This window comes from Plutella xylostella, chromosome 26, assembly GCF_932276165.1.
Source record: "Plutella xylostella chromosome 26, ilPluXylo3.1, whole genome shotgun sequence".
NCBI lineage: Eukaryota > Metazoa > Arthropoda > Insecta > Lepidoptera > Plutellidae > Plutella > Plutella xylostella.
Genome location: NC_064006.1, coordinates 839,896 through 861,544, shown reverse-complemented (window position 1 = coordinate 861,544; position 21,649 = coordinate 839,896). Strand labels below are relative to the sequence as shown.

The following is a 21,649-nucleotide window of genomic DNA, read 5'->3' as shown; positions in this document are numbered from 1 at the left end:
TAAAGTGCGTACACAACAACTAAAGTGCTGAAAAACCAAATAGGTATAAAGAAAGTCTTATTTTTACACTACAAAATACAATTTGGAAAACCCTTAAATTTCGTACATGGCAACTGAAGTAGCTTTCCCGTAGCGTATGTAAGGGTTGCCAACCCAAAAAAAAAAGTAATTCATTTGTACACTAACTTGCCAATCTGTACCATAGATTAGAAGACATACAGTATGTCCAGTAAGCAGCATGACAAGCTGAGTCGGGTTAGAGCCAAGGCCTATCACCCCACGCAGTTTGTAGTGCTACATACTAGACCTGTCAAAAAGTGTCAAGGGTCAAAAAGCGACTACTGTCAAATAGTAACAGCTTTCAAAAAAGTGACACCTGTCAAAAAAATCATCATCATCACGACCCATCAAGGCCCCACTGCTGGGGCACGGGTCTCCTTCCAATGAATGGCCTGTGCGGGTTGGTGGACAAAAAGTTACATCTGTCGAAATGGACACCCTGTGTAAGACAACAGCTTCCAATCCCCCCTTTTCCCCCCTACCTGCAGCTCAGACTCGGGCCGGGAGGGCGCGTGGCCGGGCGCGGGGCCGCAGCGCGGGTGCCAGATGGCGGCGCCCTGCAGGAACATCTCCTCGCCGTCGCCGAACGGGTCGCCGCATTTGGAGCAGCGGGCACAGGTCGGGTGGAAGTGGTGGTTGTCACCAGCCTGAGAATAATAATAATAACTTTATTGCACACATACAGGATTCACACACAAAAAAATTGCACAATCGGCGGCCTTGTCCCTAAAAGTAATCTCTTCCAGACACCCACAGTTAGGTTAGGTCTGTTGCCGGTACAGCGTTGTCGTGTAATTAAGCTAAAAATGGGCTCTCTAGGTATATTAGTTGGGGAGAGAAAGGTGGTCAAAGTATGGAACATCTCCTCGCCGTCGCCGAACGGGTCGCCGCATTTGGAGCAGCGAGCACAGGTGGGGTGGAAGTGGTGGTTGTCACCAGCCTAAAGGGGGGGAATAATAATACATAATTACTTTATTGACATAAACAAGTGAAAATATACATGCACATTAATTAAAGGTTCTACTCGAGAGAGCCACGTAATATAGATCCCCTCAGAATAGAACAGATACATCAGTCATTAAAAAGCTGTGGTAAACCTAAACGTGGGTTTAATCCCTGTATTAACGGTGACAAGCTTTCCGTAATCTTGACGTAACGTGTACCTGCTGCTAAATTTTCTTCTATCGCACTTGATCCACGAGCCATTTAAATATGTTTCCAAAGGCAAGTAAACAAAATGCTATTTTATGAATGACACCATGATTTGCAAAAAAAAAGTTGCCCTTAGTCGAAACTACACACACACAGACACTCACGCCTTGTATTAATGTACTCCCTTGCGGGGTAGGCAGAGGTGCATTGCTGTACCCACTTTTCGCCAGAATGTTATGTTAGTCCCAATGTAACAGGGGGCGGGCCTATTGCCATTTTACGGGCACATCCAAGTCGAAACTATCTGTACCTATTAGGTACATTTACACTACATAAACTGTAGACGTTCCTAACGAATTGCTTATATACCTCGTATGCAGACCATATTATTATGCATAACATAACATACTTACACGTAACAAGGCCACAAAAGCGCATACTCTAAATCCCGTTGCGGTACAATACACAACATCAGATGCATAATAACATCAATGACAATGCGAGCCATGTTTGTCATCCCATTCAAAACATAGCGGTACAAGCAAGCATTATGTATGCTTGTTAAAAAGATATCAATCATTTTCATTATACAAATTGTAACCGAGTTTAAATGGCAATAGCGCATAGTTATTATTTCGTCGTGAGAAACTGGATTAATAAATAGGTCAACTTAAATAGTGTTTTTTTGGGTTAATCTATGTAAATATGAATCTCTTATCATATTATACATAGTCTCTCACCAAACCACTAATAACGTTATGTGTGGGATAAATATTATAGTCTCTAATAATATGTTTTAGACTAAGACAGTGCCAGCACTTAACCCACAACCAAGAGTGTCAACGTTTACAGATATAGCTACAGAACCTACATCTGCAACCGACGTTGCACGCGAAGCTCCACGAGTGTCGTCCATCTATTGTCTGTAACATAACACGCAACACCCACCTGTAACATGCCGCGCAACACGCACCTGCAACACCTTCCCCGAGATGTAGCGGTCGCAGTGCGCACATCTCACGCCGAACAGCCGCTGGTAGTCGCACTCGCAGTACGGCTTTATCTGTAACCCGCCGCGTAACATCCTAGTAACCTGTAAGGCCTGGGTCTCCTATTTTCGCTGTAGGTCGCGTCCAGCGTCGCACCGTGGGCCGCGTCACGATGCTCACTATAGAAATGTACTGATGCGGTCTCCCTCACACGCCGACGTTGGCGCGTAGACGTAGTGAACATCGTGACGCGGCCTACGGCGTGACGCTGGACGCGACCTGCGGCGTAAATAGGAGACCCGGGCCTAACATAACACGCAACACGCACCTGCAACACCTTCCCCGAGATGTAGCGGTCACAGTGCGCACATCTCACGCCAAACAGCCGCTGGTAGTCGCGCTCGCAGTACGGCCTCGTCTGTAACCCGCCGCGTAACATCAAACTAACCTGTAACATGACGTGCAACACCCACCTGCAACACTTTCCCCGAGATGTAGCGGTCGCAGTGCGCCCTCGTCTGTAACCCGCCGCGTAACATCCCAGTAACCTGTAAGGCCCGGGTCTCCTATTTACGCCGTAGGTGGCGTCCAGCGTCACGCCGTAAGCCGCGTCACTATGCTCACTATAGAAATGTACTGATGCGGTCTCCCTCACACGCCGACGTTGGCGCGTAGTCGTAGTGAGCATCGTGACGCGGCCTACGGCGTGACGCTGAACGCAATCTACGGCGTAAATAGGAGACCCGGGCCTAACCTGTAACACAACACGCAACACCCACCTGCAACACCTTCCCCGAGATGTAGCGGTCACAATGGGCACAGCGTACACCGAACAGCCGCTGGTAGTCGCGCTCGCAGTACGGCCTCGTCTGTAACCCGCCGCGTAACATCCCAGTAACCCGTAACACTCACCTGCAACACTTTCCCCGAGATGTAGCGGTCACAGTGCGCACAGCGTACACCGAACAGCCGCTGGTAGTCGCGCTCGCAGTACGGCTTCGTCTGTAACCCGCCGCGTAACATCCCTTTCACCTGTAACATAACACGCAACACGCACCTGCAACACTTTCCCCGAGATGTAGCGGTCACAATGGGCGCACCGTACACCGAACAGCCGCTGGTAGTCGCGCTCGCAGTACGGAGTCCCCCCGCGCCCCATGTACTCCCCCTGAAGGACCTGCCCGCACGCGCCGCACGCGAAACACCACGTGTGCCATTGTCTGTAACATGACGCGTAACATTGAAAGGTGATATTCGGTGTTATTCAATTTTTTTTAACGGATTTTTTTTACTTTATGTTGGTCCTAGCAATGACCAATCTCATTCAGTCAATATAGGAAATGTATTTTTTTTAAACGGAAACTTTTTCGTGTTGGTCCTAGCAATGATCCAACTCACTCTGTCAATATCGGAAATGTGCGAGAGAACATACTCAGTACTCGTTTGTTACAAAATAGACTATAGTTTTGAGAAATCATTGTAAGTGTGTTCGTGGATAATTTAGCTACACTAGTGATAATACATGCAATACATATTATAACTTTTCTGCCTTTATTGTCTGTAACATAGCGCGTAACATTGTTAGCGAAAGGTGATAGTTTTGATGAACCGTTGGAAGTCTGTTGGTGGAAAATGTAGACACTAGAAGTGACTTTACTGATTATGTAATCGGTCTATGCTTTCTATGAACAATTATATTTACCTGTCTAATGCCACTAGAGCTTGACCTTCGGACAGCTCCTGCCCGCATCCTGCACATTCTGAAATAATAGAAAAAAATCAGAGTTTAAATACAGATCCCAGGGAGTTTATTATGCGGCGAACGCTTAGCAATTACCGCATACCTAACGTGACCATACGTCCCGCTTTGGGCGGGACAGTCCCGCTTTCAAGCTGTGCGTCCCACTGTCCCCCGCGAGGCCAAAAATGTCCCGCTTTCATAAACAGACCAAACGATAATTTAATTTACCTACATTTTGTAACTACATCCCATATTTCCTTTCTTTCTTTTAGTCACTTGAGACAACTATTTATCTTCTTATCACTTACTCGCATAGACTATAGGGAGTAATATGAGTCCGAGTTCTACCGAGACTCCGCGAGTAACTTCGTTCAGTGACGATCATTGACTCGCTCTTGCTCTTTCGTTTTCGGAATATTAAAACTTCGGGATTCGTTATTTAAACAATTCGATATAATAAAAAAATCGTACATTTAAAAAATCGAAATTATAACATTCGAAAAATTTACTTTGGTCATTTTAATAAATCTGTTGTTTGAAATTTCGTTTATCAATTTATCGTTATTCGGAAACTTCAAATTTACTAGAAATATGAAATTCGTAATTTAAAAAAACGTTATTTTCATATTCGTAAAAAAGTTATTCGGATTTATGTAGTGTACCCGTCTGGTATATTTATAAAAACATAGTAAGTACTTAGGTATCCTAAATATTCCAACTTTACAAGATTATTAGATAAATATAAAAAAATGGTTTTTCACCATTCATATCTCATTCACATTTCCCTCTTTCATCGTAGGGATGGAACTTTCAATTGATGCACTGAGCAAACTGAGCGAAAAATAAGAAGATAAGAAAGAAAGATAATATGTATACAAAATGTTGTTTTTCGAACCCGACAAACTTTAAGGGGGGATTTTACGAGTAATTTCATCGAGAAAAAACCCCCATATGTCAAATCTCAATATTCTAGAAATGGCGGCCATTTTAAAGTTTAGTTAGATACAAAAAAAATTCTTCTTTTTCATAGAAAATCATATATCTTGAGATTTAGACGCCTTATGGACATGAAATAAAATGCTTTTATCCGCAAAAAGTCATCTATATCCAATAAAATATCCACAACTGCTAAAAAGTTACATAAAATAAGTTAAAAGCACCTAATCTAACAGTTTTGACACAAAAAAACCGCAAAAATGTATATTTACTTGAATAACTTTGAAAATCGCCCCCTTTGATGCTATTTTTATATATTTATTTAAAAGTATTTGAGTTAAGCTAAACAATGATACCAAAACCGTATCTCTAGGTCGAGGCAGTCAAGAATTATTGCAAGTTCAAAACACACCTAACCACTTTTTTGGTGTTTCTTTCATAATTTTTAGTGAAAGAGTTCTGATTGTAAAACAAATCAACTTACATGAGCTCCGTTAGGTGTGTTTGAACTTTCAATAATTCTTGACTACCTCGACGTTATACCGTTATACCGTTTTGGTATCATTGTTTAGCTTAACTCAAATACTTTTAAAAGAATACATAAAAATACCATCAAAGGGGGGCTTCAAAGTTATTCAAGTAAATGTAAACTTTTGCTGTTTTTTTGTGTCAAAAAAACTAGATTAGGTGCTTGTAACTTATTTTATGTAACTTTTTAGCAGTTTTGCATATTTTTATTCGATAGAGATGACTTTTTGCGGATAAAAGCATTTTATTTCATGTCCGTAAGCCGTTTGAATCTCGAGATATGAATTTTTATGAAAACTAAGGATCTAAAACTTTAAAATGGCCTCCATTTCTAGAATATTGAGATTTGACTCCACATATGGGGGTGTTTTGATGTTTTCTCGATGAAATCACTCGTTGAATACACCCTTAAAGTTTGTCGGGTTCGAAAATCAACACATTGATAGTAAATATATTATGTATCTTTGAGGGATTTGAAATTCCGCAAGTGTCCCGCTTTGACAAAAAAAATAAATGGTCACGTTACGCATACCGTGATAAGTAACTACCTAGTTATGTTTACAGATAAATTATGTATGACTGTTCTGTGCTCTCTAAGTAAATAAATGAATAAATAAATAAGTCTTTTTTTGAGCGCCGCACAACGTTTGCTATATCAGTATCTGCTGGATCCTTCACCCTCTTCTAAGGGCCTCCTCTGCGTTGAGCATGCCGTTTTGCTCGAAAAACAAAAGAAAGGGACCAATCAAATAGATCAACACAGCTAAATTTACTATAATATTGGATTCTTACCATTTTCAGCAGGTTCCTTCTTGGGCTAGCTGCTGGTCTGACTCCACGGCGAGCAAGCGCGTAGAGCGAGCCGTCTGCCTTAATGCTAAAAGCGCTATCTACCACTCAACCTTCAGGCTATAGCTTCACACGCAACTCTCAAAGACGCGCTGTTATTGAAGGAGATATAAAGCTGTGACAAGCCTTGATTGAGCGCCGCGCAATGGCTGATCGGACAGATCAACTTACTGCTAAAAGCGCTGTCTACCAACATAACTTGGAGCTGTAGTACAATGCTACGAAGCTGTGATACACTCCCAAGGATGTGCTAGACAGATACTTTTACCGAGCGCCGCGAAATGTTTGCCATGCCATTGTTTGCTGGATCCTTTTGTTATCAAGGTTTCCTCTGCATCATTGAGGGGATACCCGGAGCGGATTACTATTGCCCGCGTCACCAGATGTTATATTAGAAAACAAAAGAAGTCTGATCAATGCAGCAGAGGCCTGAAAGAGACTAGTTATTACCATTCTCAGCAGGTTCCTTCTTCGGCTCACTGCTGGTCTCCACGTGGTTGTCATGGCTGATCTTCGCGCTGGACTCGACGGCGGGCGAGCGTGTGGAGCGAGCCGTCTGCCGCTGCGGCGCGCCGGCCACGCAGCCCGAGCAGACCACTTCGGCCCCAGTGTAGGTCACCTTCTCGCCTGATGGGAAGGCTCGTCTGGGGGGAAATAAGGGGGCATTTTAAGGTGGAGCTACTGATTCTGGTGTCCCTTGACTGACGACCTTAGGCGGGTGGCGGGTAGTGGTTGGATGAGGAAGGCCGAGGACCGAGTGTTGTGGCGCTCCTTGGGAGAGGTTCCTATGTCCAGCAGTGGATGATTATTGGCTGATGATGATGATGATGGTGTCCCTGGACTTTTGGAGCCTTAGGTGGGGTGCTAACTAAGGTGCACCAGTCGTTATGAGGATGTTAATGATTTTTTTTTTTTTTAATTAGCCTATTTTGTTTCCCACTGCTGGGCAAAGGCCTCCCCTTTTTCCTTCGATGTTAATGATGGTAAACACTAATCTCATTCGTCAATATTGCTGAAGTGGCAATCCTCTTAAGAACTTACAAGAGCGTTCAAGCGTCTACGCCACGTTAAACACTCTAGACGACCTTGGGTAAGCTGAAGTGGTTGGACAAACACATTCGTTGAATTGGTGGCATCAGTGAACGATCTTCAAGGTTCAGTTAGTTGTTTCTCAGTCCAGGACACGCCCAACTAAATTTGATTAGAATCAGTGCAACCACTTCATGCCGGGCCTTAGGCCTTTCATTCCGGTTTTAGCAGCCATATGCATATAATCTTGGGTTTTAAGTGACTGTAAATAATAACAAACAGAAGAGCTAGTACGGGGCGCATTTAAGACGTGACAAGAGTTTTGCATCGCGCTTACTCTCATCGCGTAGCCTCAAGAGCGAGCGCGACAGAGAACTCTTGTCACGTCTTAACAGCGCCCTGTGCTATAGGGCCAGTACTCACTTGCATCTTGCACAAGTGAAACACTTCTGGTGGTAAGTATTGCCGAGCGCGGACACCACCTCGCCCTCCACGTACTGACCGCACGCCGCGCAACGCGTGCCGAACGAGCGCTGGTAGTCCTGCAACATGACGCGTAACATCTTAGTTATGTGCATACGATGAGGAAGTAACATCACGCGTAACATTTATAGTAATGTAGATATGGGGAGGATTCTGGTAAATGCTGGTTAGGGAGAGTAAGGTAAGAATTAAAGGAAGTACTATCGTTTTAATCGAAATCAGTGTTGATTGTCGAGGGTTTGATTCTGTTTTAAGCGATCATAATGTGATTCATTTTGCAGTCGCTCAGTGTGCTATGGAAATATGTTAAAAGATGGTTTATCTGGAGGTTTTCATGTCGGGAGGAAGGAGGCTTCATTCGTGCGTCTAACTGGATTAAAAGGAACGCAGTGTCATAGCTTCCACAGCCGCAAAAGGATATCGGCATTGTTGTTACTGGAACCATATCCCATCGCCTCAGATCATCCTTGATGGCTGTAGAAGTCCAGTACTTGTCTACAGTAGGTACGGTCAGCTGCATAAGTTGTTATACACTTCTGTACCTTGTCAAACTGACGAACCGTCAATATTTCAATGAATTGATAGGCGGTTTCAGATTGACAAGGTACAAAAGTGTATAGCTACTTATGCAGCTGACTGTACCGTACACTGTGTGGAAGTACTTGTCAACAGTAGGTACCTGCGGACAGTAGTAGTGTCCGTCGCGACAGAAGAAGCCGCCGCGCGCCAGCGACGCGGCGCACGCGCGGCACGTGAAGCACGCCGTGTGGAAGTACTTGTCCGACACGCGCAACACTTCGCCCGAGCACTTGCCGCCGCACGCGCCGCAGACCACCTTGCCTGCGGGGAGAGGGGGGGGGGTTAGATATGGAAAGGTACATTTGACAGTCTAAATTAGGGGAATCAGGATTCCCACACACAAACACGATACGACGTCGCGTCGTGAAAACGTATCCGTCTCAATAGCAGGTGTTCAATGCGAGACAGTGAGAGAGTGACAGTCGTAGTTTCGTATCTAAATGTTGGATGTGACGAGATAAAGTTTTAGTTATACTAATCTGATGGGTTCCAAATTCGCCTGTGCTTATGAAGTCACTACCTGCCGAGTTTAAAGTTATGTTTGTATGCGTTTTTAACTTGAAAACTTGTCATTTACATGATAACTGCAGCGTAAAATACTTGAGATTTTCTAGTTACTTCAGTAGTGACCAATTGCCAGAAAACATAGAAGTAATGAACAAACCGTAGTGGAATACCTACCATGAAAGAAATATAGCTTTGAGCTCCCACAAAATCTGTAACAAAACTCCAACCGCAGACTCAGCAATAAATCCGAGAGCTAACAAGGTTACACGGTTCGGGGGTCACGTACGCTACGGAACGAAAGCAACAATCGCCTGGCAATGAACTTGCTGAACCAGAGAATAAATTCTGGTCAAAGATACGACAGCATTCTGATTTCTGATTGAGAGAGTAGGCAATAAATATTACTAGATTAGAAAAGATGAGGAGGAGGACAACAAGGTGGCGAAACAGTAAACGGACATCACTTAGTGCTTTCACAATTTACACGAGTGGCGAGGAATGTAAGAATAGAATCCTGGTTTGGATCTACATATAACCTTCTTTAACAAGTGAAATATGATCAGTTGATTCCATATTAGCGAGGGATGCTGGGCTACTACTCCAACCTCATAGAGCTATAGAGCTAAAGGGCTTCAATATTTCAGATGAGATACGATGTAGTAATGTAGCTTATAAATGTAGCCATCCATCGAAAGTTCGTTTCAGAACCGCTAACTCGGCCTGAATCCGGCTCCAGATATGCTTTATCGAGCAGCCATCAACCATCTTCGCAATGGAAGAAATAAAACTACGTTCGTAGTCAAGTCACGAAGCCGCAGGGTCCACGCCTTGTACTTGCCCTTGGCACAAGAGGCTTGGAGTTAAACGAATACTGTGTTACCACAAAATGTTTGAACACCGTTTAACGGGTGTTCAAAATGGTAGGCGGTGGTGGTGGTAACTATTATTGGTCGATAGTCTACCACCATTTCACAAAGGACCCCTCTTCTGAAAGAGTTCCCTTCTGTGGAGGTGTAAATATGTACCACTTTTGCAACACCCTGTATAAGTCTGTTAAGCAACAAGTAAGCAGACCTTCACAAGTCCCTCTAGCATTGTTGCCATTGGCATGTCGACTGGAGCCTTGTAATCTAGCATAGATTGAGACCCGAGGGACATACCTCTCTACCCTGGGGACCCGAGTAGGTCAACAAGAAGGTTCTTCTTTGCTGTGGTTGTCCTAATTGACTGTGCTTGTCTAAGGAACCGGGGGCAGAACAGAGATCTTGTGAGTGCGCCACGCCGTCCTGTCCTCGGCAACTGACCTAGCCTTCGCTCAGCTCAGAATAAGATGCTTTATTTATTCTTTCTATAATTTAATACTTATCTAAATATCATTATTGAGTAATTATGTTGTTTTTAAAGGTATTCTAAACTGTAATATAAATTACACATATAAATTAATCCTCTTCAGTTTTCATCAAGTTTATTTATAAAACACTACTGTTCGTACAATTAGCACCTTTTTAGATCAAACAGTCTATTTAAAAGTAGCGATTGAAATAACTAACGAAATATTCTTCTATTTCCACAACATCCCACTGAGAAATACCAGTGCATTACTCACTGGCCTCACTGGCCAGCCCAGACTACTCAATAATAGTGGAACAGTTTTAGTTAAAATGTTATTTACAGCTACCATCACCGACACATTCGCGATTAACAATCCATAAGCGGAGTCGCTCGCTGTCAAACATCAGTCAGATTCATATAAGTTACGTCAGATTTTAAAAACGAGCGACTTTGTATGTAACAATACGGTAAAGCCTTTTATTCACACTACAAAGATAATAAAGCCACACTACATTGTACCTATTAGTTATCTAGTACACCGAATTAAAATTCCCGTCAGGACCCTCCCGATAAACTCAGATAGTGATGAAATAAATTAATTAATAGCGGCGTGCCGAGTCGGGGTCAATTCGCGGGTCATGCTGCGGGGTCCTACGGGTCGACGGGTGAATTGCTGGACTGCAGGGGCAAGCATGCGGTCATATGGGTCACTAAACGTATGTAAAAGAAAGTATACCTACCCTTATTATTGACTCTACAATCATACAAAATGTCCAGAGGTAATTTTTTATGATATCTTAACTTACAAACTAAAAGATAATATAACTAACACTCACGTTCGCTTATACTTATAGGCCTAAGCGAGTATAATGGTTGTGAAACTAAAATGTATCATGATTAATGACTAGAAAAAGCATTTCTTCACAAAATTCTACATCTCCAATCCCAAGAGGATGACAGAAACTTTTAAAAAGTAGGACGCGTTAATTTGTCTACCAATGACAGACATATTCCGACATCTTTTTAAGTGACTGGTGATTTTCAAAGGGGGAAATAAAGTTTTAAACATAGAACGCGCTTATTTGACGTAAAGAACACAAATGCTGGCTGGAATCAAATATATCGAAATTTAAAAAAATATACCTGGCCGATACCGAATACGAACACATTAGTTAGAGGCACACGCAACTCTGAGATGATCTAGAAATCCTGGAAGTGACATTCCTAATTCAAATAAAGAACGCGCTAATTAGACGTAAAAGAAATAAATGCTGGCTGGAATCAAATATTTCGAAATTTAAAAAAATATACTTAACTTGCTGAAATTGAGTACGAACGCATTAGACGCACCTCGGAGAATCTGGAAATCCTGGAAGTGACATTCCAAATACAAAAATAGAACGCGGTGATTTGGCGGCACGCCAGCCCGTGTCGCCGAACTACCATAGACAAGGCATTAGACCATAGACAGCTTCCGCGTGTTGAGATAGGTTACTTCGAGGAACACATCAAAGTGGCCAGCACGTTGGGAGAGTAAACATAGGCAATCAGAGTTGACAACGGAAAAAGAAAAGCGCTTTTTAAAAAGAAAATGAAGAACGTTAAACTGACAAGCATAGCTTTAAAAACTTTAGCATGGAGAAACTAAATATCGTATTCCAAAGTTGCATCTGTTTAAGTACATCACATGACTTAACAAATACATTATACCAGAGTTACATAAAGAAACACAACAAGACAACACACATAACACTAATAACATCTGAAAAGATCATAACCGAATGCACATTGCGTCGGTTGCAGTAGGATAGGAAGTGCACAGATGTAAACAAACTCAACAATCTGGCCCACATCTGTCGATCAGCACAGACAGACAGACAGACGTTGCTATTGCTATATATAAATAAATCTTGATTTGACGAGTCGATTGCCGGCACGAGCCTAATGCGAGCCAGATGCATCTACAGTACGTCTAGTACAGGTTCGATAGTTTGTCAAAACTATAAATGTTTTCATTTCTCGTATACTAAGTGGCGCTTCTAGCGGAATCATGAAACTTTTGACAGCTAATGTATGCAGATGACAGTAGACAACGTGAAATTTTGGGCTTAGTGTAAATCTTGGATTGTCTGAGTAAAATTTCCACTGTGAAGAAATCCGACTGTATTACTCCATCCATTACGAATCCAACGAACACCTAGGACGAACAAGTCATCCATAGTAATGTACGTATCCGTTTTTGCACAGAATTCTAACGCGTCCGTATAAATCTCAATTAGTTCATCGATACATGGACACGAGGCACGCGCCGCGTTGCGCCAGATGTTGCGAGCCGTGTTTGCGCAACGTTGCACCGCCATACTCGGCCGTGGACCCGACTAGCGAGTCGTTTAGCCATAGATTAATGATATACGAACAAGATGCTTACCTTAGGCGGGTAGCCGGTAGTAGTTGGATGAGGAAGACCGAGGACAGAGTGTTGTGGCGCTCCTTGGGAGAGGCCTATGTCCAGCAGGGGATGATTATTGGCTGATGATTGAACAAGATGCTGTGTAATTAACTGTCTTTCTTCGTTGGGTACTCAAAAAAGAAACAGTGTTTACAAATTGCTCCCACATATAAAATATTTTTATGTGTTCAAAGTGCGTGTTTAAGTCTGAAACCGATTTTATTGTGTGCAGATTTCAATGTGACATCTTCGTGTGCATTGGGAAAGCACGTAAGTGCTTAGAATAATCTAAAAATCCACTAGAAGTTTCATCAAACAATTTAATAATAATTATAATATACCTACAAATATACTTACTACTTACTTATTATAACTAACTAATCAAAAATACCCCTCCGAGCCACACCCGACCCAAAGGTACCCATGACACTGGCAGCGTTACCACGCTGCACAGCCAGGGATAGCCTCTGCATCAGGTGTGCCCCGGAAGAAGATCCCAGACCACGTCTCCTCAAGCGTCTGGTGATTTCCCTTAAGAAGGCCCTGCCCTCTTCTCCCCACACCCCCATCGTCTCCACAGCCAAGGGCACAAACAGATACCGCTGCATTAGCTGGCTATATTTAAGTTTTTTAAGCCGAGCCGCGGCTTCAGCAGCGGCACCCGCATTGGCCGCTGTAGACTGCACGTGAGACGGCGCGAGGGTGCAGACGCACGTCGCGTCCCAGAGTAAACTGCGGCCCTTCTCCCACGGCACCATGGTGAGTCCATCCGGACGCTTGCCATCAGCCCGGGACAACCCTGGTGGCTCCAGGACCGCCGGGACATCCGCAGAAACAAGAGCTCTCCGGACGATGTCATTGATAGCATGGTGCCGTGAGAACCTGCCCGCACTACGCACACAGTGTAACCCGTGACGTCCCGATTGATCCACCCGCGCGCCGCAGACACAAACATGGGGTTCCACCACAGTGCAGCCGAGACGCAGAGCCACCGCCACCCGCAAGGAATCGTTGTCTAACAACGTTCCCAACTGCGGCGATGGCAAAGCATGCAGCCACAACCCTGACTCTGGCTGAGAGACCGCCCGCAAACGCGCCAACTCAGCCCCGGCATTGCGCAGCATCAGCATGTTCAACTGCAAGCGACAATGCTCCTCGTCCCAAACACGCTGACGCTCAGGCTGCACCGGCACAGCACTCTCAGGACACACAGACTGCCATAACTCCAGGGCCTCTGCCGCGTGGGGAATACTGAACTCATCACCATTAACATGTAAAATGCGAGTGACAAGCCGCAGCACCCCACACGACGACGCCAGAAAAGCCGGCAGTTGAGTGTCCTCCAAGCGCCTTAAACCCAGCCCACCATACCTCACAGGAAGCGCCGCTTGAGACCACTGCTCATTGGACATGCTGATGTTGACAATAGCCTCCAGGAGGTCCTTCAACACCTCATCGTACTGCTTGGACTCCTCTCTATGCAGCCAAGCTGGGGCTGTACGCAGCGAATATGTCAGCCTCGGTATGGACAAACAGCCCCGCAAGATGGAAAGCGCCACGTGTGCTGAAAGCTGGCAGAGGTGCGACTTGGTTTCAGCCAACGTACGCATCTTGGACCGAACCAGAGCTGGCACTCCTTCGGGAAAAATTGGCGCACCCAAAAGCATGAATGTTGTCCTGTCCAAAACCTTAGCACCTGGCACCAACACGTCCAGCCGTTCCTGGGTAGTCGGCGACAACTGACCAGCACACGCAAACACCTCTGACTTCCTTGGATTAATTCGCAAGCCCGATGCAGCCAAGCCCTGAACCAGAGATTCAATGTCGCTCAAAACCTCATCTGCGTCACCCCCCACGGTGCCATCGTCTAAGTACCATAGGTTCAACGGCGACCGGAGGGAAGACACCACGTCATGTATGGCCAGGCTAAAAATTAGGGGGCCTAAAGGGTCACCCTGCTGCGCCCCTACTTGAGACTCGACAGGGATAGTTCCAAAGAATAAGTTTGAGGGCCTTGCGTAACATTGGTGGAGAAACGGGAAGAGAGACGGAACGCGCTCTAAAACCCTTTTTAAAAATACGTCCCGCTCCACCATGTTAAACGCATTTTCTAAATCAACCTTGAAAATGATGCTATCCGATCCATCCCTTGAATAGGCAAAAGACCGAGCGGCGTGAATGGCCGCCTCGCACCCTAAAGGCACACCAAACCCCAACTGCAAAGGCTGCAGGTATTCAGACATTTCTTCTCTGACAGCGCTGCAGCCGAGCTTGGCCACGAGACGGCGAAACACACTACCTACGGCGATGGGTCGGATACCACCATCCTTTTTATTTAAGGCGCATAGCGAGGCTCCATATAAAAAAGGGCATACCTCTCTATTGACCATTCCCTTCAGCATAAAATTCGCCAATGAGCATAACGAGCGTAAAAGAGTCGCACCAGCATCACCAGCCGCAGGTGAAGTCAATTCCTTGAGATGACCGGGGCGAATACCGTCCAAGCCGCCTGCCGAACCACTATTGAACGATTCAATCGCCTGCGCAACGTCCTTCACCTCCACAGTCAGAAATACACTAGAAAGGTTCGGTTCAGGTGGAAACTGTAAGTCCCTACTCGGTATCGGGTGCTTAAGCCGAAGTGCCTCTACCGTAGCATCGCTATCATCCGCCAAAGAAGAGTCAGACAGTAAAATACGTACCGCACCACTAACATCACCATCGAAAACTTTGGTCTCAACTAGCTTATACAGAGCCCTTCCGCTCGCCGATACACACCGCGACGTGACGTCAGTGGGCAAAGGCACACCCAAGCCACCAGCCGTGAGGTTTTCTTTTACCTTGGACGTCAGAGACCTGCCCCTGTCTGCGGAAGAGGGGACTCTCAGGCATGTGTAAGCAAATGACTGCAATTCAAACCAATCCTGGGTGGTGTTTGACTGAATACACTTCTCAATAGCCTGAGACAACTTTTCTGCAGCCAAACATCTCGCGCCTTTCGGGATATGTTTAAGGATACGGACCCTTTTTTTCCACATAGGCAAATCCTCAAACAAGGAACGCGAATTACTGGCATCATCACCCTGAACATCCACTGAAGGCTGGGAAGCAACATCCCTATGCACTCGGCTTATATGAACATTCAACCCTCTGGGAATCACAAACTGTCTTGAGGAGCCGGGGCAGTGGGGACAAACCGCCCTAGAAACATTCATAATATTCGATAAATAACAAAAAAGTATATTTATACGATTTATACTATTTGTTTTTAACAAAAATGTCACATTAATTAATTGTCAAACTTGACCGAACACAAACATAAAAAAAAATAATTAATAATAATATATACTAATATGAATTTCAGTAGGTACCTTATGCTCAAACCAAAAAAGTCTGAATACAGATTACTAATATAATTATTATTCATTCATCATTATAAAAAGTCAAAATATATTAAAGTCTTTAAGTAAATGCATAAAAATTCATTAAATTAAACAATAAAATTCTAAAATAATATTTAAATGTCAATTCACAATGGAAAACAAAAGCATAGCCATTTAAGCAAGAGGCGGTACAATATAGATTAATTAATAAAACCAAAAATCAGAGTCTAAATAAGATCAAAGCATTGTCCATGAAGCAAACAAGCATTGACCGCATAAGAAAGCATTGTCTATGCATAGCAACGGAAAGCACTGGTAACCCGCCGGCACTGGGTGAATTCGCCGCGAGACATCTCTGGGTATCACATCACACGGGCCGAGGCACCAACAGAATGTATATTTGACTGCGTGGAATGGAGCGTCATCCGTCACAGACGTCAAATTTGACAAGTGACAAGTGACACTGACAGTGCGCGAAGAGATTTGATTGGCCGCTTGGTTTGACAGCGTCACTCAACAAGGCCGTCGGTGAGATGCAATTATCGCTGTCCCTTTCTGGTTCTTGACCGTTACTGTCTTAGCTCACTCTCACAGTGTTCAATAAATGACCTGTTTACTCACTAAAACGTACTGCTTCTTCCCATCTTCCAATTGATTGGCAACAAATATACATGTCACTGTATTTTTAATTGCTTTCCCGTAACATCACAGCGGTAATTACTTGTATATCAGTAATAAATCTCGGACGAACAAACAAGGTGATGTTTTCAATAACACGGCACGTTCCGTTCCCATAAAAATAGAAACTTATTTTTTGCCGAGTCCTACCCCACCACCAGCGCCTGAACTCTTCGCCATAGCAAGTTATACTTTCTACTACATAAAACAGCAGATCCGCCAACAGGGTCACCTATTAGAAATGGCAATGACATGCTATGGATGTTCTATAGAAGTTGCAGAACATAAATATCTGAAGTGTAAAACTTGTAAATTTGCTTTCTGCTTTGCTTGTCTGAAGGTACCACATAACCAATCATTGGCTAAGGAAGCGATAGAATCATTAAAATGTCCAGCATGTACTAATGTAACCCGCCGCCGTGTGAATGATAATACACCTATCCAACAAAGCTCAGGAAATGACACATCTTCCTTTATGCTCGACGATGACTCGATGAACATGTCCTGTGACAACCCGAAGCAGATATCTTCTCCTGATCCCGCATCTCACCTGAAAAAGTCTGCCAATCTATCTATCGAAACTATAAGTCAACTTTTCGATGCAAAGCTCTCGCCCACATCAAATTTCATGATGAACCTTCGAGCAGCACTAAGAGAGGACGTTAAAACCCTTGTCAATGCCGAAGTGAGTACTGCCATACAATTACTGAAGGATGATTTTACAACTACAACAGATTTTTTGGCAGCTGAACAGTCTGATATCAAATCGGAAATCAAACGTCGAGATGAAACAATAAAGACTCTCGAATCAAGTAACTTAGAGTTGCAAAATCAAATTCGTGAAATCAGTGGTCGTCTGAGTACCATGGAAAAGATTTCGCGCGACTGCAACGTAGAGGTACAGGCTGTCCCGGAGAAGCGAAGTGAAAACGTACTGACTATTTTCAAGAATATTTGCGAAACTTTGAAAGTGCCAATAGTAGAGACGGAGATCCGCGCCTGTCGCCGTGTTTCAAAGGTCAACTCCAACTCAGACAGACCTAGGAATATACTTGTCACCTTATCATCGCCTCGCCAACGCGACCTTGTGATCTCTGCCGCTCTTCGTTATAACAAAGCTCACCCTAATGAGAAACTTAACTCAGTAAATGCTGGGATAATTGGACAAAGCTCTAGGATCTACGTAAATGAACATTTGTCCTCTGATTCTAAAAAATTGCACGCTTCTGCTAGAGCTTTTGCTAAAGAAAAGTCATATAAGTATGTTTGGGTGAGGTTTGGTAGAATATTCGTACGTAAAGCTGATGATTGCGATGCCATTCAGATAAGGAATTTGGAATGTATAAAAAAACTTGAGCAAGTTGAGTTGAACAACCTTTCTAACAAATCCAAGTAGAATTAACTTTATCTTCGTATTAGTAAATTAAAAATAAATTTAAATCATGTAGTTTATTATTTATCTATATAATAATGGTTGTAATTTTTTATCAAAATGTGAACCGCATTAGATCTAAAACGACAGAATTATATCTAAGTACCTTGAATTTTAATTATGATATCATTTGTCTAACTGAAACAAACTTAAATGATGGAATTTTTGATGGCGAGTTACTTGATAAACGATACACTGTGCACCGTAGAGATCGTCAGGACACTATTGTGAGTTCTCATAAAAAGGATGGTGGTGGAGTTCTTCTAGCCACTAAACACAGTTTAAATGTTATTTGTCAGACCAGCTGGAGTAGTAAAGTTGAGGATATTTGGATTAGTATTTTGCCCGATAACATTAACGACAAGATTCTGAATGTTTGTCTGTGTTACCTACCCCCTGACTTACCTCATGAATACTTAGTATCTTTTTATGATAACGTGCAAAACATAATTTTGAATGCTAATGAAAATAGTCATTTTCTAATAATAGGGGATTTTAACACACCTTATATCACGTGGTCAGCATCAACACATGACCCAACTGTTTTATTACCCTGTGATCCACGTGATCGTAAAGCTAATATGTTGGCCCTAAATCTTTCATTATGTAATCTCTCTCAACATAATAATATACCTAATCAAGACGGACGATATCTGGACCTTGTACTATCGAACTTGCCTAAAATAGCTGTCTATGGCGCACAGCCCCTCACACGTGAAGATCGCTTCCACCCTCCACTTGCCATTGATGTCTCAATCGTAAAAACAAGCAAGCCTTTGCGTCCATTACATAAGAAACGGTATAATTATCATAAATGTAATATTGAAAAGATTAAACTAGCATTGAATAACATAGATTGGAAACAAGTCTTGTCACCTAATAATATTAATGATTGCTTAGATAGATTTTATGATGTGCTTTACGAGATAATTAAGCAACATACTCCCCTTTGTAAAACCAACCGTGGGACTTATCCTGTATGGTATTCTGATAAACTTGTAAGATGCATTGAAGAAAAGAAAAAGTTTCACAAACTATTTAAACTCTACAATAACCCGCGTGACTACGACACCTTTTCAATGTTACGAACCAGGAGTAAGAAACTCATAGATGAATGTTACAAAACTTTTATAAACTCGGTTGAAGACTCTCTTGATAATAATATTAAAGGTTTCTGGCGTTTTATTAACGGTAGAAAGGGTCATGTCACAATACCTCTAACAATGACATACGATAACCAAACTGCGTCCAATGGAAAAGACATCTGCGAGCTTTTCTCCGCATATTTTGGCTCAGTTTACGAAAATAGTACACCTGTTGGCGACTTTGAGAGTGACATCAGAATTGAAAACACTAATCTTTCCAATATCAGTATAAGCAGTCATGACATTCTCACGAAAGTAAAACAACTAGATTCCAATAAAGGTGCAGGGCCTGATGAAATCCCACCCTCTTTCATCAAAACATTCGGTAAAGAACTTATAGGTGCACTGACTATAATATTCAATAAAAGTCTAACAGCTGGGGTATTCCCTTCCCGTTGGAAAATTGCTCATATAGTCCCAATTCATAAGTCAGGTGATAAGTCAATGTGTGATAAATATAGACCAATCAGTATTCTCTCTTGCATGGCGAAAATATTCGAATCTTTAGTTTATGACCGTATCTATCATCACGTCTCACCTTTCCTGTCACAAAAGCAGCATGGGTTTATGAAAAATAAATCTACAGTAAGTAATCTTTTAGAGTATAAAAACTACCTATGCAGTGCTTTTGCAAAAAACGGACAAGTCGACTCAATTTACACAGATTTTTCTAAGGCGTTCGATAAGGTGAACCATGAAATCCTATGCTTCAAGGTCTCCTGTTATGGTGTGCATGGTAGCTTGCTCAGGTGGATATGCTCCTACTTGCATTTGCGGTCTCAGTTAGTTGCAGTAAAGGGTTTCTTGTCTTCTCCTATAATTACGACATCTGGAGTGCCCCAAGGATCACATCTTGGGCCGCTCTTGTTTATAATGTTCATAAACGACCTAATTGACAGGCTCAATTGTCCCTGCTTACTTTACGCTGATGATTTGAAGGTTTTCACTTCTATAACAGATTTACAAGACTGCTATAACCTACAAAGAGATCTTGATACGATTTCAGAATGGTGCACCGTTAACCATATGAAACTTAATATCAGTAAGTGTTCAGTTATAACGTTCACTCGAAAAATTAACCGTATCCTATTCAACTATGAACTTAGTGCTCAATCTCTTGAACGTAAAACTTTAATTAGAGACCTCGGGGTTATGTTTGATGAACAACTGACATTTAGACATCACTATGAGTATATTGTTAACAGGGGCAATCGGCTGTTAGGGTTTATTGTAAGATCTACTCGCAATTTTAGAAATCCTCATAGTCTCCTCTATTTGTATTATAGTTTAGTAAGAAGCATATTAGAGTACGCTTCACCTATATGGTCTCCTTGCTACATGGTCCACACCACAAATATTGAAAGAGTGCAAAAAAAGTGCCTCAGAATTTTAGCCTACAAACTGCATAGCACTCGATCACTTAACAATTATAAAGCTAGGCTGGGAAAATTTAACGTAACTTCTCTTGAAACTCGTCGAACACAATGTGACCTTATGTACTTGCACAAGATTATCCATTCACGAATAGATTCACCAGCACTTTTATCGTCAATGAAAATTAATACTCAGTTTAGAACACGTAAGCCAAATTTGTTTCCACTTGAAGTCTTCAAAAATAATACTTCTTATTATAATCCTTTAGTAAGGATGCGTCGCACGTACAACACTTTATCCAATGAACATAACATAGATATATTTGACTCTAACCCATGTCGTTATCGACGATCTATTCTAAATATCCTCAACGATCATCAATAAAAATATCTTTTTTTGTAATTTAAATTTAGGTCATATAATATGTACTTTTTACCTGTATTTACTTATTTGTTAAAATGTAATATTTAAGAACATGTTTCTAGTTTTAATCATGCTGTGTACACATGTTTTGGGTTATAATCTAGAACAAAATACTTTTTATAACACTTTTATTTATAATGATTGTAACCTGTTTTGTGTGCCTTAAAATAAATAAATAAATAAATAAATAAATAAAGTAATATAGGTACAAGCAAAAAACTATCCTCATTTTGTTTACTGTGAAACCGTTTTAAGTTCAACCTAATGACAACCATTTTACCCGTGAATAATGTCACATTAATGTCTATTATCTTCTAACCGAACTTATGTAAAATAAAAACTGTGGTGGAAATGTGGTGTTGTTTTTCGAAACGTTTGTTTTGCACTGACACTCCATCTTGTTCGTGATAATATCGTGGCCCGCAGTGCAGCCTACACGATGCACTCACTCCATTTATGTACGACGTCTAGCAGTCTCGCCATGTTAGTACGAATGTGTGTCATACGTAGAAAAGTTAAAGGATTACTTACACACACTTTTTCAATAATTAATCGATAGATTTAAAATAGGTTCGTAAAT

At 42.4% G+C, this 21,649-nt stretch overlaps 1 protein-coding gene across 11 annotated transcripts in view; it reads right to left on the bottom strand.

The window, feature by feature from the left end:
- Window positions 1-21,649, bottom strand: part of LOC105398365 (actin-binding LIM protein 3) — a 148,614-nt gene that overhangs the window by 18,766 nt on the left and 108,199 nt on the right. For 7 of the 11 annotated variants that reach the window (XR_007267819.1, XR_007267820.1, XM_048630557.1 and 4 more), the window contains exons 2-8: window positions 8,447-8,607; window positions 7,708-7,826; window positions 6,706-6,899; window positions 3,904-3,961; window positions 3,309-3,421; window positions 2,530-2,579; window positions 543-707 (exon numbers count right to left, since the gene is read on the bottom strand). Coding sequence is in view for 9 of the 11 variants with exons in the window: in XM_048630557.1 (XP_048486514.1) it covers window positions 543-707; window positions 2,530-2,579; window positions 3,309-3,421; window positions 3,904-3,961; window positions 6,706-6,899; window positions 7,708-7,826; window positions 8,447-8,607 (860 nt within the window). In the remaining 2 variants the exon portion in view is untranslated. Of the gene's footprint in view, window positions 1-542; window positions 708-2,529; window positions 2,580-3,258; window positions 3,422-3,903; window positions 3,962-6,705; window positions 6,900-7,707; window positions 7,827-8,446; window positions 8,608-21,649 lie in introns of all 11 variants that reach the window. The other 4 variants (XM_048630555.1, XM_048630558.1, XM_048630552.1 and 1 more) reach the window with 1 other exon arrangement.